This window comes from Mustela putorius, unplaced genomic scaffold, assembly GCF_011764305.1.
Source record: "Mustela putorius furo isolate JIRA1106 unplaced genomic scaffold, ASM1176430v1.1 tig00000166_pilon_pilon_pilon, whole genome shotgun sequence".
NCBI classification, from domain to species: Eukaryota; Metazoa; Chordata; class Mammalia; order Carnivora; family Mustelidae; genus Mustela; species Mustela putorius.
The window spans coordinates 6,651,962-6,670,024 of NW_025421301.1; the positions used below are offsets into that span (position 1 = coordinate 6,651,962).

General features: G+C 33.4%; 1 protein-coding gene across 2 annotated transcripts in view; it reads left to right on the forward strand.

Annotated features, from left to right (window-relative positions):
• IBTK (inhibitor of Bruton tyrosine kinase) overlaps positions 1-18,063 on the forward strand; it is a 96,134-nt gene that overhangs the window by 62,291 nt on the left and 15,780 nt on the right. For both annotated transcript variants that reach the window (XM_004773623.3, XM_004773624.3), the window contains exons 22-25: positions 4,240-4,388; positions 6,083-6,246; positions 7,534-7,626; positions 8,087-8,230. In XM_004773623.3, the coding sequence (XP_004773680.1) occupies positions 4,240-4,388; positions 6,083-6,246; positions 7,534-7,626; positions 8,087-8,230 (550 nt within the window). The remainder of the gene's footprint in view (positions 1-4,239; positions 4,389-6,082; positions 6,247-7,533; positions 7,627-8,086; positions 8,231-18,063) is intronic.

Consider the following 18,063-nt stretch of genomic DNA (forward strand, 5'->3'; position numbering starts at 1 on the left):
GGGAGCACAAAAGAAGAGCCCATATTAGTCTGAGAAAATCAGGAAAGACCTCTTAGAGGAAAATAATACGTGAGTTGCATCTTCAAGAATGAGGAGTTGGCCAAGAAAAGGAGGCAGGCTAATAGACATACAAAGCAAAGGCAGCAATATGCTCCCAAGACTAGAGGGACTAGAGAGAACTGCACATTTCTTATGCTTGTAGTTCAGCTGAGTCAGCCATATAGGGTATGTGCGTATAGGTGGTAGTTGAAAACTGGTCAGATTTTAGAGGCATTTTATGCTAACCCAAGGAATTTTAATTTTATTCTGAAGGCTGTGGGTAGTTAGTTGATGGAGGTCTATCTATCTACCTACCTATTTATATATATTTTTTTGGCGGGGTGGGGGGAGGAGATTGAGAGCTGGGGGAGGGGCAGCAGGAGAGGGAGAGAGAGAATACCAGGCAGACTCCATACCCAGCGAGAACCCCAACACCGTTTGCTGTCACACCCTGACATCATGACCTGAACTGAAATCAAGAGTCAGATACTCCACCAGTTGAGTCTCCCAGGTACCCCTAGTTGATGGATTTTTAAGGCATCTGATGTGAATGAATAAAGTTTATGTTTTTAGAAAGACCACTCTGTCTAGTGGCATAGAGGGTTAGAGATAAACAAAACATGGCACAGATACTATTATCACATGGATTAATTTCATTTATATCAGCAATGTCATGTGCATTAGGTTATAATCTAGTAATATAATACAACACATTTCATATCTATGCATTATGTGAGCTGTTTGAAAGTAAAGGTTATGTAGTTTTTCTAAAATTTTCGTTTATTTTGGAAATCTTTTACTAAAAAGATGAAGAAAAATGGAAATCTGTATACCCTTCATTCAGATGTATCATTAAGCTCTTACCACATTTACTTTTTCTTACAGACTTTTATTGCTATTTTCCCTCATCCTCCAAACCTTCTATACATTTTTTATAGATCCACTTAGAATTTGGATGATATTTTAATGTGAATTAATATTAATATGACTTTCCTAAGAATAAGGATATTATTCTACATAACTACAATATTACTGCAGAATCATCGCATCTAAGACAACTTGCATTAATTCTCTAATATGTAGTAGTATAATCTCTGTCCAGATTTCTCTAATTGTCCAAGAATGTTTTTGTAGCTTTTTATGTTTTGACCTTAAAAAAGATCTAGTATTCTATGAAGATAGACATTGTCTTTGCTTATAAATGTCTTTTTAGTCTCTTTTAACTAGAGCAGCAGTTCTCACATCTTTTTGTTTTCAAAAGTTCAGGCCAGTGGTATACTAGATTCATTTGATTAGATCCAGATTAAACTATCTAAATTTTAATAGTTTCTTTAGATAAAAATACGGAAGTATGACCATAAAATACTGAGACTGCAGTATGGCTTTAAGAAATGATATGTGTGTTTATAGCAGTAACACATAAACAGGTACAGTTTCTATAAGCAGTATTTTCATAGTCAGCCTGATAAAGTAAGTTTGTAAGTGCACAGTTTTGTCCCTGTGGGGGGAGGGGAGGAGTTGTCATTCAGAGTAAAGAAAGAATGTCTTTTTATGTTTAACATGATGTACAATTGAGTTACTTGATGTTTCGGTAATGCTCAAAGAATAAATCATGTCAAGAATAGTTGTTTTAGATAATACAAAAAGATATACAAAGGTTAATATACCTAAATATAAAAAAGATCATCATATACCTAAATTGATTGATGAAGCACCGAATATAGGTCTTTCACATTTACTACATCTCCTGATTCCTATTTTAGGACCTTTCAAAATGTAAAATTCTGTGATTTTGTGTTCTCTGTGTTACATGAGTTACCTCTAGTCCTTAGAAGGACACATGGGTGGATTGATGGAAAGATGGAATAAATGGAGAGACAGTCATGAAACTAGTGATTTTTCCAGTCACCTAAAAGACTTAGGGAAAAAGCATATATTTGGTTTTATTTATTTATTTATTTATTTATTTGCAAGACCATGAGTGGGGGGTGAGGGGAGGGTGGAGCAGAGGGAGAGGAAGAAAAACAAATAGACTCTATGCTGACCATGGAGCCTGCTATGGGGTTGGATATCAGAACTATGAGATCCTGACCTCGCTGAAACCGAGTCTTACAGCTTGATTGACTGAGCCATCCAGGCACCCCATTTGGTTTGCTTTAAGTTGTGATATTATTAGCACAGGTGTTAGAATCTTAGCATTTCATAACTGGAAGAGACATTAATAATGACCTAGTTTATATCCCCTTTTTTAAACCTGAGGAAACAAACTCAGAAAACTTCAGTGATTTGAGGCAGTGACAGGCAGAAATAGAATTTATTTTTTTAAATTCCAGTACTGTGTTCTTTATGCTGTACTACTTTATTTGTGGCCAAAGCAGATGATGAGTTAGAGGTCAAATTTATTTAATTTTTTAAGCTTTTATTTATTTGAGAGACAGAAAGAGTGAGAGAGAGAGAGAGCACATGCCAAGGAGAAAGGCAGAGGGAGAAGCAGGGAGCCCCATGTCGGACTCAATCCCAGACCCCTGGGATCATGACTTGAGCAGAAGGCAGATGCTCAACTGACTGAGCCACCCAGGTGCCCCTTAAAGGTAAAATTTAAACTGGGGACCAAAAAGACTTCTGTAAGTAAATTTATTTTTATTGATCCTTAACATTAGACAAAAGGCATTCTGTAAAAATGTTTTATACGAAAATTAGTTGTGGGCCACTTTAAGCCTCATCTTTATTCATTAGATTTATTTCTGACTGACCTTTGGGAGCATTCTGGCATTAAATATACTCTCTTTAGAGAAAAATTTGCTGCTGGGGTGCTTGGGTTGCAGAGTTGGTTAAACAACCATTCTTGGTTTCAGCTCTGGTTATTGATCTTGAGGTCATGAGATCTAGCCTTGTGTCCTGCTCCATGCTCAGTGTGGAGTCTGCTTGGGATTCTCTCTCCCTCTGCCCTCCCTGCTCATGTTCTTGCTCTCACTGAAATGAACAAATATGTCTTTTAAAAAAAAATTCGGTGCTCTTAAAAACATTTAAAAGATTGTGGGTGTGCTGAATGTTGATTCCAAACTATTTTAGCAGTGACAGCAATGAAAGAGGCATTGTCAAAGTGATTAAAAGAAAACACACTTATTTGAATGTATGAGAGCTGTTTTATTTTGAAGTTATTTGTAAAACTTTTAGTTACTTGTGGTTAATAGCTCATATATGTGTGTTAATGTTTCTTTGCTGCCTCATATAGATTCTACTAAAATTGAAATATGTGAAAAAAACACATGAGCTTAAACAAAAGTTTATTGTTTTCCCTATTTACATCTGAAATGACTCTGATGTATGAATGAATACGGATACCAGATATGTCAGGGAGACAGGTATTTAGATTGCCTAGGAGAATTAAGGGTATGTACATTTCATAACAACCCTTTTGCTTTAGGTGATAAGCTAATTAAAATAGCTTTCAATCCACAGATTTATTTTTTTTCCCCAGAAGTAAAAATCCTCCAATAGGCCCCAGTTTACTTAAGCATAGACTCTGCTACTGGGCTAGTCTGTTAACTGGAATAGAAAGGCTACAATGTTCCTCCCACACAGAATGGGGCCAGTACCTCTCTGCATGGGTACAGAGAACTTGGTACAGAGAGATGAGAAAGGGGAAGGTCTGAAGTTTATTATTTTTTTTTTTTTTATGGAGAAGTTCTGAATCACTTCTTAAAGAAGTGCCTTCCTTCGGTTCATTGCGTAATTGTTGTGTAATTGAAATGGCTGAAGCTATTCTTTAAAGTCTTCTCCATTTCAGTTTTTTACTTTAACTGATTTTTTCATCAGTTAGCTTGAACTGTCAAGATTTGATACAGTGAATATAATATAAATGTTATTAAATCTCTGGATAGGGCGCCTGGGTGGCTCAGTGGGTTAAGCCGCTGCCTTCGGCTCAGGTCATGATCTCAGGGTGCTGGGATCGAGTCCCGCATCGGGCTCTCTGCTCAGCAGGGAGCCTGCTTCCCTTCCTCTCTCTCTGCCTGCCTCTCTGCCTACTTGTGATCTCTCTCTGTCAAATAAATAAATAAAATCTTTAAAAAAAATAAATAAATAAATAAATAAATCTCTGGATAAATGGAAGTTTTTAGCTCTATTGAGTTCACTGAATGTAATATACTTGTTTAATATATATGTGTTTAAATATTTTTTAAAAATTTTACCTTTCAGGATTATTAAAATCTGGTAAGACCAATTCTGCAGAATCTCTTCCAGAACTGTTGACATCAGACTCTGAAGGAAGCTATGCCGGAGTGGGTAGTCCTAGAGATTTACAGTCTCCTGATTTCACAGCAGGATTTCAGTCAGAAAAACTAGAGGTTTGCTTTTATTTATTAATGTACTGTTTTCTTCAAATTTTAGATCTACAGACAATTTATCTTTAGTTTTTTATTATTTTTTGCTCTATTTTTAAAATTCTCTCCTAGCTGGTTTATAAAAATAAATATAATATGTGTAGTATTAGTTTTCTCAAATTTGCATTATGTTTCTAGTTTTAAAGATTCTAAATGGCAGTTTGAGCCTTTTATGACATTATATTTCTAATCCTCTTTCTGCAATTAAAGTATAATGTTGATATAGAATATAGCAACACTGTATAGACCTATGGAAGAATATATTTATAGCTAAATTACTTGTCAAAAAAACTGTCAAGGGGCACCTGTGTGGCTCAGTCAGTTAAGCTGCTGCCTTCGGCTCAGGTCATGATCCCAGAGTCTTGGGATTCGAGTCCTGCATTGGGCTCCTTGCTCGGCATGGAGCCTGCTTCTCTCTGCGCCTCTGCCTGCTTGTATTCTCTCTCTCTCTCTCTGACAAATAAATAAATAAAATCTTTAAAAAAAACCAAACAAACTGTTAAAATAATTTTGAAAGTAAGCCTAACTTCAAATTCCACATAGTCTCTTTCCTCTATCATGTTGGTAGGGGCAATACAATCTGGAATGGAGTTCTCTGATTCTAGCATAACTGACATTATGCTGCAGAATTTTAGTTTGGTTAAACTCTGGGGAGGCCATTTTTTGGCTATATCTTAACCTTTTATTCCATAATCATTCATCTATGGGAAAGTAAAGTGTCTAACTTATTAGATACAGTCATTTTTCTCTAACCCCTAGACCTCCACAGAACTTTTAGGACTTTGAGAAATTCATGAGACAATGGAAAATTTACCCATTCTTCTTGGTATTCTAGGCCTCACGAATTGATTTTTTTTTTTTACGTGGTTTTTAAAATTTTTATTTTTATTTTTTTGTGTGTGTGTAGTATAGAAGTTTGGGGGCAATTCATATTAACCTGAAGGTGGTACAGAAGACAGATGAGGTTTAAAAGGAAGATTAAAAGCATGCTGTCAGTGTCTGGCAATAATCTTCTATCCTGGCAATGGAAATAGCCATTTTAATAACTTCTTTGACCTACTGTAATGGCAATTCTTTCAGGGTTTCTTTTGAGCTGTCAATATTATTTAACTTTAATTTTAATCAGAGTGAATTATATGACATTAATATGAAACAAAATGAAAGTTTGGCATAAAAGTCATGGACATTAATTTTAAAGTTATTGATTTATACCTTATTTGAACAACTTCATTAATGTTTTTCTTTAATACTAATGTTAATAGGGATTTAATGTGCAAACTTACTCCCCAAAGATTATCCCCAAAGCTCATGATAATTGGGTTATAGTCACTGATAAGTTTTGAGAATTGGTTAAGGTACTAAACCAGCTGAATGACTATTGTTATATTATGCTTTAATATAATTTAACCAACAATTTAACTTATTAGATACAGTCATTTTTCTCTAACCCCTAGACCTCCACAGAACTTTTAGGACTTTGAGAAATTCATGAGACAAAGGAAAATTTACCCATTCTTCTTGGTATTCTAGGCCTCATGAATTGATTTTTTTTTTTACGTGGTTTTTTAAATTTTTATTTTTATTTTTTTGTGTGTTAGATACTATATTATGTGCCTGCTCTTACTCATTTTTTAAATTTTTCTTTTTTTTATCTCCAGGGGAAAATTAAACCGTATGTTAATGGTATACCTCCTACATATTCTAGAGAAGATTTAAAACCATGGGAAAAATCACCAATACTTAATGTATCTGCTCCACAGACCATTCCAAGTAACAGAATTGATACTACAAGCTCTTTAAGTTGGGTTGCTGGGTCTTTCAGGTAGGATTTTCGTTTTGTTGTGTGCCTATTTGAGAAATATTCATTTTTAGTCCAGTGGAAATTTTAATGAAGCACATTTTACAAGTATTAATGTAAATTTCTAATACACAGAAAACTACCTATGTGCATACAAATTAGTGGCCCGCTAAAATAAGCACTTTTCCCCCTAGAATTTAGTTCCCTTTGTACTGTCATTTGTGAAAACTGGCAAATACTATATGACACAGAGATATCTATATCTAGATGTATTGATTTAATAGCTCTTTTTTTTTGATAGTCTTCCTGAATGGGAGTTTTAACAAATATATACTATTTTGTCATTTGTTGGCTTACTTTATCCTTTTTTTTTTAGCACATTAAAGGGTATTTAAGTTCTCACAAAATGTATTGTTATTCAGTTATTTTTCAGAGGACATTCATTTACTGTTACACTGTGCTTTGACTTGCCTATATTAAATCCATGTTTTTCTTTTGTTTGGAAAAGTGAATTTTTTAAATTGGAGTAGATATAATTAGAATGCAGTATTCTTTTGAAGTGTTTATTGAGTTGTGCTTCATCTTTATATTACCTACTATGGTTTATCATAGGCTAAAACTTAATTGACTCACAATTATATATTATTTAATTATATATATATGACTCACAATTATTTATATTTATGTAATTATTTTGAAATGTACTGTATTTTACAAAGTTGGAAGACCAGAACTAGACTGTTTTATTAAATATGTTTTAAGACTAATTCGCTTGGGGTAACGCCAGCAAAATAGTTTGGCTATTTCTAAAGGTTATAAAATTTTTTTCTCATTATAGTATTAACTCCCTCAGCTGGGTTTCTAATATTATTGAGCACTCCCAAGCTTCACTGTTAAATTTTTGCTGTTAACATTAGACAATAGTAAGACTTTTGTTAAAAACAGAATATAATTTGCAAAAAAAAAAAAAAAAGAATATAATTTACAAGTTCTATTCATCTTAAAGGATAAGAATTTATGCGTAACTTTGATTACTTCTATGTGAGTTGGATAAGAATCATTCTATCACTCGGCTTTTTTTTTTTTCTTCTTTTTAAGAGTTTCAGTTAGATTTCAGATGCATTTTAGTTGTTCTATGTATACATAAAAGTAGCTTTCATTCAGAGTATCCTTTTTGAATTTGGCCATAGCTGACAAACCTAATCGTCTCATTATCAATCTTATTTATAGTTTACAGTTTCAGTGAAGTTTGGGGGTTGGACTTTATGCATCAAGAACTGTGTTGTAAAGTACCTTTTATATGTATTTTAGTCCTATCAGCCCTCCTGTCATGGATCTCAGAACCATCATGCAGATTGAAGAAAGTAGACAAAAATGTGGAGCTACACCAAAGACAAATTTGGGGTTGGTTAAAAAAAAATCATAAAAAAGGAAAGACTGTGTTGTTTCATAGTTCTGTTATAAAGAATTGGAAAGACCTACTGGACTTTTTTCGTTTTTCTATATTTGATATTTAACTCACATTATAAGCTCTTTCCTGGGCATTCTTAACATTTCTTAAATATATGCTAAAGATTGAGTTGGATTGATAGTCCAGCTCTTGTGGAATATGGTGTTGACTGTCAAAAATAGGCCTCTAAAATGATCATTGTGGATATTTTTGATGCAAGTGTAATATATTAGTAGGAAGGCTCATTTGTAGCTATTATTTGATTATTAATAGTGTAAATTGTTAATGTCTCTGTTGAATCTTGTGGCCATTTTGATCCAATAATAGTAAGATCATATCAGATAAACAGAAAGCAATATAATTACCTGTAACCTTCATTAAGTAGAAATTAATGCTAATTCATTTAATTTCTAGCAAAGTGATTTCTCATGGAGTTAAACTTTCTCAGAAGCAACGAAAAATGATTGCAATGACTACCAAAGAAAACAGTTCAGGAATGAATAGCATGGAAACAGCTTCACCTGCTCCTTCAAAAACTCCAAAACCAGGGAATGCATGGTATGCTTTAAATTCTATTAAAATAAACAGAGATCTGTGCATTAGCTTGCAAGGTAGTTCTTGGCTTCTTGGTCTCCCTCCCATCTTTCCAAATATGTCATTCCTTTCTTTGCTTTTCAGTTAAAAATTAGACCTTGTGTAGTAAATTTTTTGTTTTGATATTTACATCATGGTTTCCAAAATTTTTTGTACATAGATGCAATTTCTTCTTAGTATTCTTTCTTTCTTTTTTGTATTTGAGATAGAGCAAGAGAGAGAGCAGGAGCTGGGGGAGGAGCTTAGGGAGAGGGGGAAGCAGGCTCTCCACTGAACAGGGAGCCTGATGTGTGGCACATTCATACCAGAGCCAAAGGTAGATACTTAATCTACTGAACCACCCAGGTACTCCACTTCTTAGTATTCTAATTAGTGTGTATAGCTAAAGTAATTTAAAGAAGCAGTCTTATTTTTTTTTTGTTTTTCTAAGAAACAATATATATCATAGAAAAATTAGATAAACACAATTTCTTTTTAACACCTTAATTTCTTTGTCCTTCTGGATACATCATGAATATCTTTATGTTGTTATAATTATGGCTTTCATCATCACTTTTTTTTTGTTTCTTTTTTTCTATTTTTTTAATTAATTAATTAATTTATTTATTTATTTTCAGCATAACAGTATTCATTTTTCATCATCACTTTTAAGCAGGGGTATTTACTTGCTCTAAGTTTACTCCATTAGAGTTTACCTGAAATGGCAGGATTAATAGGAATAATCTCCCAAAAGGTCAGCTAGGAATTTGAGGTATATGAAATAGGTTGTACCTCCTGCTTCCCTTCCAGCCTTCCTTTTCTTTGTAGTTTATATCATTAAAAACTAAAAAGGAATTCTAGAGGAAAAGTATATGGATAGTGTGAAGGGCAAGAGATCCATTGAACTCCCATTTCCTCATAAGGACTGAAGAGGGTCTTGGAGTCTACCCTTTGTTGGAGGGAATCCTTTCTTTGCTTCTTTTATTTATTATTATTACTATCTTTTTTTTTTTTTTTTGAGAAAGAGAGAGAGAGAGAAAGTGAATGGGGTGGGGAAGCGGGGAAGGGCAGAAGGAGAAAGAGAATCTTAAGCTGCAGACTCAGTGCAGAGCTGTACACGGGGCTCAGTCTCATGACCCTGAAATCATGACCTAAGCCGAAATCAAAAGTTGTGTGCGTAACCCACTGAGCCACCCAGGTGCCCCCACCCCTTCATTGCTTCTAATGCCACATTTTCCTACTTGTAAGAGAATAGTTTTCCTAATTAAAATGTAAGTTACTTTGAAGAGAGTGGCAGCTCATTTTGAGTGCTACCAAATGGACTCAATCAATGTCTTTCAGAGCTACTTCTAGATCTAAAGCATGATCACAGAAAAGAAGCTAAAGAAAGAGGTGGGAAAACCCAAGTAAAAAGGAGTAAAATTTGAGAGAATTAGTTTAGTAGAATGTTTTAATTCATCAGTATTTGTGGCATACTTTTATATATGAGACAATATATGGTAGAATGATTTGGTCATTGCCTCTGTAGGGTTTGTGGGAACACTGAATTGTGTTTTCCCTAAAGTAGGGAAGAGTTCCCAAAAGTTCTTGGATCAGTTCTCAGGACACTAACTATACTGCAGTTTGAGAGAATGAACTATGTACATGAGGAGGCTTTGGGCTCAGTAATATAGTTTTAACCATGCTATTAATCAGTTTCATTATTTAAAAACAAAAAGTAGAAGAAGATCCTAGGGAAGATGGTTGATTAGGAGGACTAGAAGAAAAACCAGCTGGTAAGCTCTTGGATATTGGTCTGAGCAATATTTTTTGAAGATTTAGTTGAGAAAGAATGTGTGTGCACAAGTCAGGGGAGGCGCAAAGGGATGGGGAGAGAATCTTAAGCAGACTCTGCTGAGCAGAGAGCCTGACATGGGATCAATCTTATGACCCTGAGATCATGACCTGAGCTGAAACCAAGAGTCGATGCTCAACCAACTGAGCTACCCAGGCACCCCTGAGTAACCTATTTTTTTGAATTGTCTCCTCCGACAAGGGCATCAAAAGCAAAAATAAGCAAATGAGACTACATTAAACCAATAAGCCTTTGCAGAATAAAGAAAACCAACAAAACAAAAAGGCAACCTACTAACTGGGAAAAGATATTTGCAAATGATGTGATTGATAAGGATTTAATATCCAAATTATATAAAGAACTCCTATAACTCAATATCAAAACAAAAAACGCAACCAAATTTTTAAAAATGGTCTGAGGACCTGAATATACATTTTTCCAAAGAAGACCTAGAGATAGCCAACAGACACCTGAAGAGATGTTCGACATTACTAGTCATCTAAGAAGTGCAAATCAGAACCACAATGAGCTATCACCATACACCTGTCAGAATAGCTGTTGTCAAAAAGACAATAATAACAAGTGCTGGTGAGGCTATAGAGGAAAAGGAACTTGTTGCTGGAATGAAAATTGTGCAGCCATTATGAAAAATCGGTATGGAGGCTTCTCACAAAATTAGAAAAAGAGCTACCATATGATCCTGCAATTCCACTTCTGGTATTTATATGAAGAAAATGAAACACTAATTTGGAAAGATAAATATAGAATCCTATGTTCATTGCAGCATTATTTATAATAGCCAGGTTATGGATACAACTAAGTACCATTGATGGATGAGAGGATAAAGATGTGGTATGTATACATAAAGTGGAGTTGGAGCCATTAAAGAGAATGAAATCTTTAAAAAAAAAATTAGAAGAATGAAAATTTGCTGTTTGTGTAAGATTAGTAGAAGGTATTATGCTAGGTTAAATAAGGAAGAGAAAGACAGATACTATATGATTTCCCTTATATGTAGAATCTAAAAAACAAATGAACAAAACAGAAACAGACTCATTCATACAAAGAACAATCTGGTGGTTACCAGCTGGGAGAAGGGAAAGAGGATTAAACAGTCAAAATAACACACTTCTGGTCATAAAATAAGTAAGACACGTAGATACAATATGTAGCATAGGAAATATAGTTAATAATGTGTAACTACTTTGGTGGTGGTGGATTTATGGTGGGTGATCACAATGTGTATAAATGTGAAACACTGTGTTGACTACCTGAAACTAATAAATATATGTCAGCTATACTTTAATAAAATTAAAAAAATATAAACCAATCAATAGCAGTTTTATGTATCTTAGGATACCAAATAAATTTAATTATAATTTTATTCTGAATTATCAAGTTGAGTTTATATAAAATTAATCACTTATGTCCTTATGACTTCTTAAGACTATTTTTGGTATCTGAAGTATCTTTTAAAGTTCATTTCTGCTAAATTCTTCTGAATATATATACTTCTTTGATTTGTACTCATTAAACAATAGGCTGAGGTTACTTGATAAAATATATGTGTGTAAGTTATATGTACATAAGTATGTACATAAAAATAATTATATAGGGGTGTCTGGGTGGCTGAGTCAGTTGAGTGTCTGCCCAGGTCATGATCTTGGAGTCTTGAGATCTGAGCCCTGTGTTGGGCTCCCTGCTCAGTGGAGAGCCTGCTTCTTCCTCTGACTGCTGCTCCCCCAGCTTGTGCTCTCTGTCTCTCATGTTCCATCTCAAATAAATAAAACTTTTAAAAAAATAATTGTATATATATAAAATAAGGATATTTTATATATATATATATTATATATTTTGGTTATGGACATTTTATAAGTTAATGGCACAAATCAAGGTATTTTTTGGCAATTTTAAAAATGTTTAATAAAATTGTTGATGTTTAGAATCCATGAATTTATATCCATATTTAGTCTGAATGGAAAAAATCATTTGATTCTTGAATACTTTTTACACATAGGGCATAAATACATGTAATATATGCTTGAAGAAATTACAAAATAGAATAGGATTGCTTTCCTGGAAATATCCCATGTAAATGTTAGTCTAAAGAAAGTTGGTAGAATTTAAACTTTACTATACTGTGAATAAATTATAAAATTAAAATTAGCATTTTAATGTGATTTTCAAATGGTGTATATATAGAGTATATTCAATACTGCAGTGATATAAGTTTTTAAAGATATTTCTCAAAGGTGCATTTTCATCCTCCTGAAGAATCCTCTAAGACAATTTTATTTTTGTTGAACATGTTTTTATGCTGTATTTATCTTAATATTAAGGTTAAGTTACAGTTCATTAGCAAATCACAAATTAGTCCTGTAAATCTGCTTCTGATTGTGGGAGGGATTTTCACTCACCTAGTTTCTATGTCTCATAATATATAGTTGTACTCCTGCTGTCTACAGTTAGGTGTGGTAATATGTATTAAAGATAACTGGTTCTTGCATTAGAATGAAGTTCTGATCAGCTGAACTTAAATCTAATGTGAAAACACCAAGTGTATATCTGAGAGTTGGCCACTTTTCTTTATCACCTCTTTTGCTTAGAGAAATAATACATTTCTTACCAATTATCCTGAGTGAACGAATGCATAATCTTTGTGGCCTGGCTTGATGTATGAATATAAATTCTTCCAAATTCCATGTAGAGGTAACCTATAAATTATAAACTAATTCAATTATTTAACTTTTAGAGCTAAAAATTTTATTTATTAAAGCTAAAATTTCAGGGCTGCTTTAGCTGAGAAATAAAGTCTCAATTTTTTATGTGGTTACAAATGTCTACAAATGCTTCTTCATAAAGCTACTGTGGTTGCTAAGGTGGAAAATAGCCAGAGCCTGAGTTAAGAAAGCAAAATCATGGGAAATCAGATACTATTTCAAATTATGGCATGATCAGTAGAAAGAATAGTAGAACTCATTTATAGAAATCTGTTAAGTTTTTCTATAGATAACGACTGCATGATTAATGAACATTTGAGTTTAAGGTATTTTATAAGGACTGTTACTTACATGTATTCCTAAGGAGATACTACCAGTAGCTTTTTAAAAAAAGTTTTGAAAGTTTTTTTAAAAAGTATGTATCATTTACCACATATAGGAGTCCCTAAATTACCCCTAGGATGAATCTGACAACTTCTGTTTTATAGATCATTGTGAAATTTCTGTATTTAGAAACATGAATACTTAGAGACATTGAATGGATTCTTAGTCAAGAACATTGGCCAGCAGTGTTCCCAAATTGCTAATGTTATACTGTACACCATAGTTACCTTGTTTGCTAATAGAAACCTTTAGGTATGTGTGCTTTGGGAGGAAGGAGGAGTTGTTAAGGAAATAGGGAATGATTCTTTTGTATATGTGTTCAACTTTTTATGTTTTATGTATGTATGTGTTTAGGGAAAAATTTCATGGTCAAGTCAGGTAAGTTCCTTTTGAAGAAGTATTTTTAGCATGAATACCTAGTTAGGTCGTGTTTCTCTGATGTGATTTAAGGTTTTACTTAGAGCAAATGACTTATATGTGGACACAGTATATACTGTGATTAACCTAGGGTTCTGGAGTGAGCCTTGTTTGAGTTTAAATATGGATCTGTTATTTGGTAGCAAAATAAACTTAGATCAGTTATTTAATCTTTCTTTATCTTACTTACCTTGTACATAAATAGAGCTAAAAATAGTACCGATTTCACAGGCGTATTAAGAAGCTGAAACTGAGGAGCACCTGGGTGGCTCAGTGGGTTAAGCCTCTGCTTTCAGCTCAGGTCATGATCTCAGGGTTCTGGGATCGAGTCCCACATCCGGCTCTCTACTCAGCAGGGAGCCTGCTTCCCCCTCTCTCTCTGCCTGCCTCTCTGCCTACTTGTGATCTCTCTCTCTCTCTCTCTGTGTCAAATAAATAAAATCTTAAAAAAAAAAAAAAGCTGAAACTGAGTTAAAGCAGGAAACATTAAGCATAGCACCTTCAACATTGTCTAATCAAATATATAAATGTTAGCCATTTCTACTTCAATAAATTATAACTTGATTTGTCATGTGGCCACACAATTAATTGACTTCCTTAACATGTATTGTTTTTGGCGAACTTATTTTTCTTAGAAAAATCTTACCTGAGATGTTTTGTATTGATCTAATTATTACTGAGCAATTTGGTAAAAGTTTACTGAGAAGTTTGGTAAAAAGTTACTGTTTTGTTGCACAGGATGCTTAGCTCATACGATAACAAAACAAAGTGTGAATCATCAGTATCTTCTTACTATTTGTGTTATCTTTGGCACTTCATAAGAAGTGTTGCCTTGATTTCTTACTGAAGGCAGTGGTAGACTAGATAAAGGAGGAGTTCTCTGATCATTAAGAAGTGGATTTGGATCCCAATTCTGCCTTCTCTCTGGTGATCCCTGAACTTTAGTTTCACTCCTCTTTGAAAAATAGGATATGATAAAAATACTAGTCTTTTAGGATTGTTACTGGAAGAATTAAATTACATGATGCATGTTAAAGTGTTTTGCAAATATGGTTTGGTAATTAGATCAGAGTTAGGTACAAATGAGCTATTCAGACAAAATACAGGATTTTAGAAGGAATTGGTCTTTTATGGGCTATCTCAAATAGTTTATGAACTTAATCTAGGTATGGGACTTTATGGTTTCTTGTCAGTATGAATTTAACTTTTTTGGGACTTAATCCAGTGATCATTTGTGTCCACTTAGTAACATGACCACTTTGTTCTCTGAGTAAAGAAAGTAGAAAAAAAATTTAAAGTTAGGCATGGAAATTATTTACATTATTATTGCTTATAATTTTGACTCTAATGTTAAGGATTCTGAAAATGATGCTAAGGATATGATGTAGTTCTAGTGTATTAAATAACTAGTAGCTAAAGGTTATCTTTTAAAAGTTATTTTTCTGAGACTTTAGAAGGAAAGAGATACTAAGCCTGTCATAACTGATTATATGTCTTCATGTCAGAACTTCTTTGTTCTCATTGTCTCCTTTTTCTTTTAGATCACAGTTTTGTTAAATGCTCTGAAAATCATGGATAGTAAGACTTAACATTGCATTTCTCTGTATCAGCTACTGGTTTAAGTATTTTTTTAATAAATTAACAATTTGATCCTCATAACAGCGATTATGATGATGGAGATGGTATTAGTAACCTCATGTTATTGATGAGGAAACACAAAAGTTAACTTCTCAAGGTCAGAGCTAAAATTTGAACCCAGTCAGCCTAGCAACAGAGCTGATAAACCTAACTCTATTATCCTGCAAATTGTTTTTGCATTGATTGTAAAATACAACACTGATTGTTGAATTAAGAGATTGATATTATAAAAATCTGAGTAGCAACTCTTTGAAAGCTAAATTAGTCTGTATAGATTTTTTAATTTTTTGCCTGTTTTTTGGTATTATTCTAAAATACATTTCACTTTCAACTAATTATCAAAGTATTACATCTGTGTGGGTGTGATTCATTTTGTGTATTTAGATCAACCTAATTTTTATTTCCTCTATTTTTTCAATGTAAAATTAGGTTTGCATTTTAAGTAACAATATATCCTTAGAAGTACAGTTATAATAAGTTTATAGGTTGAATTTTCACAAACTGAACACATCCTATGCAACCAGCACTCAGACCAAGAAGTAACATTACCAGCATCTTCTGAGTCCCCTCCTGCCACCTTTCTACGTCTCCTCCCCCTGCACAAACCCACTATCTTTTTTATCATCCACTATCCTGACTTCTCTTTCCATAGATTTTTCTTTTAATGTATACCAATAGAATTAGGTCTGGCTTCCTTTTGTTCAGCATATTTATGAAACTCATTCATATTTTGATGAGTACTAATTTGTACAGTGTAATATACCGCAACCTAGTCATTCAGCTTTTGTTTGCATTTGAATATCTTTGTTATTTTACTATTAGGATTAGTGTTGCTATAGATGTTCTAGTTCATGTCTTTGTTGAAGTACTTTTGTATTTCTGTTGGGTATATAACTAGGAATAACTGGATCATAAGATATGCATATATTCATTTTTAGTGGCTGTCACAGAACAGTCTCATCAATGGTATATGAGTTGTCCTTTCTCCACCTCTTTACCAAAAGTTGGCATTTTTTAGCTTTATTTTAGTCATTTGGGAAGGAGTTCCGAATTCTTTTTCTATTATATTTTTTTAAACTAACTTTATCAAGGAATAATTTACATGTGTTAAATGCACTAATTTTGTGTATAGGAGTTTTGACAGATGTATGATCTGTGTATTTACCACTCCAGTGAAAATAAAAAGAAATATTTCCATCATTCTAGTACCTTTTTCAGTCTCCACCTATGCCATCATTGATGAAATTTGTCACTATAACTTAGTTTTTGCCTGCTCTCAAACTTTATATAAATGGCATATAAGTACAGTTGTGTTCTGTATTATGTCTGGCTTTCTGTCATTCAATTTAAAGTTTTGGAGCTTCATCCATGTTGTTGCATTTATCTGTAATTTCTTCCTCTTTTGTTGAGAAATACTAGGTTTCCAGTATATTTTTATGAAAAATTATTATTTATGTGTAACTCATAATAGACATGTTTTTATTTCTCTTGGGTAAATACTTAGGAGTGGAATTGTTGGATCGTATGTTTAAGTGAATGTTAGACTTTATAAGAAAAGCACTAAACAGTGTTCCAAAACGGTTATGTTTTATATTCTGCCAGCAGTGAGTGAGAATTCTTCTTGTTACATATCCTTTCCAATATTTGGTACCTTTAATCTTTTTCATTTTAGCTACTAATGCGTGTGGGTTATTTCACATTTCTTGAGGGCTTATTGGCCATTTTCATATCTTTGGGATACATATTCAGATCTTTGCCTTTTGTTGGTCATATTTTGGATCATAGGTCTTTTCTATAAGATTTTTCTACTTTATCCTGTTAATGTATGTTTTATATTGATTTTTTTTAACTGTTACACCTACCTTGCATTCCTTGGAAAAAACCTCATTTAGTCATTGTTTATTATCTTTTTAATAAATTGCTGAGCATTACCCTTATCCCAGAATAAGTTTTCTTCAGAAAGTTCTCTTTTATCCTGGCCGCCCCCTCCATACCAGTGTCAAACACTCTCATGATTTTTGTTCTTTGACCACAGATTAGTTTCAAATCTTTTAGAACTTTATATAATGAGAGTCAAACATTGTACTTTTTTCTGTCTGGCTTCTTTCATTCAGCATGTTTTTCAGTTTCATCTAGCTTGTGTATACCAATGATTTATTCCTTTTTATTATTCAGTAGTCTTCCAAGGTATGAGTATACAATTTGTGTTTATTCCTGTTGATAGTTTTTGGTAATTATGAATAAAGCTGCTGTTAACATTCTCGTTTGGGCCTTTTTTACGGGCATATATTTTAATTTCTCTTGGATGAATCCTAGAGATAATTGTTGAATTATACAGAAGATGTATGTTTACTTATTAAGAAATTGCCAGACCTTTTCCCATAGGATTAGTACCATTTTATCTTCCCACCAGCAAGAGCATTGGTTATTTTATATTCTTACCAACATGTGGTATTGTCAGTTAATTTTACCCATACTGGTGGGTGTGCAGCAGCCTCTCATTGTGGTTTTGTGTTTCCCTGATGAATAATGAGGACTGTTTGATGTGCTTATTGGTCATTAGCATTTCCTTATTTGTGAAGTGCCTAGTCAAATTGTTTTTGCTTGCTTTTTGAAATTGCCTTGTCTTTTACTACTTGTTTTTTATTTTTATTTTTATTATTATTATTTTTTAAGATTTTATTTATTTATTTGACAGAGAGAGATCACAAGTAGGCATAGAGGCAGGCAGAGAGAGAGAGAGAGGGAAGCAGGCTCCCTGCTGAGCAGAGAGCCCGATGCGGGACTCGATCCCAGGACCCTGAGATCATGACCTGAGCCGAAGG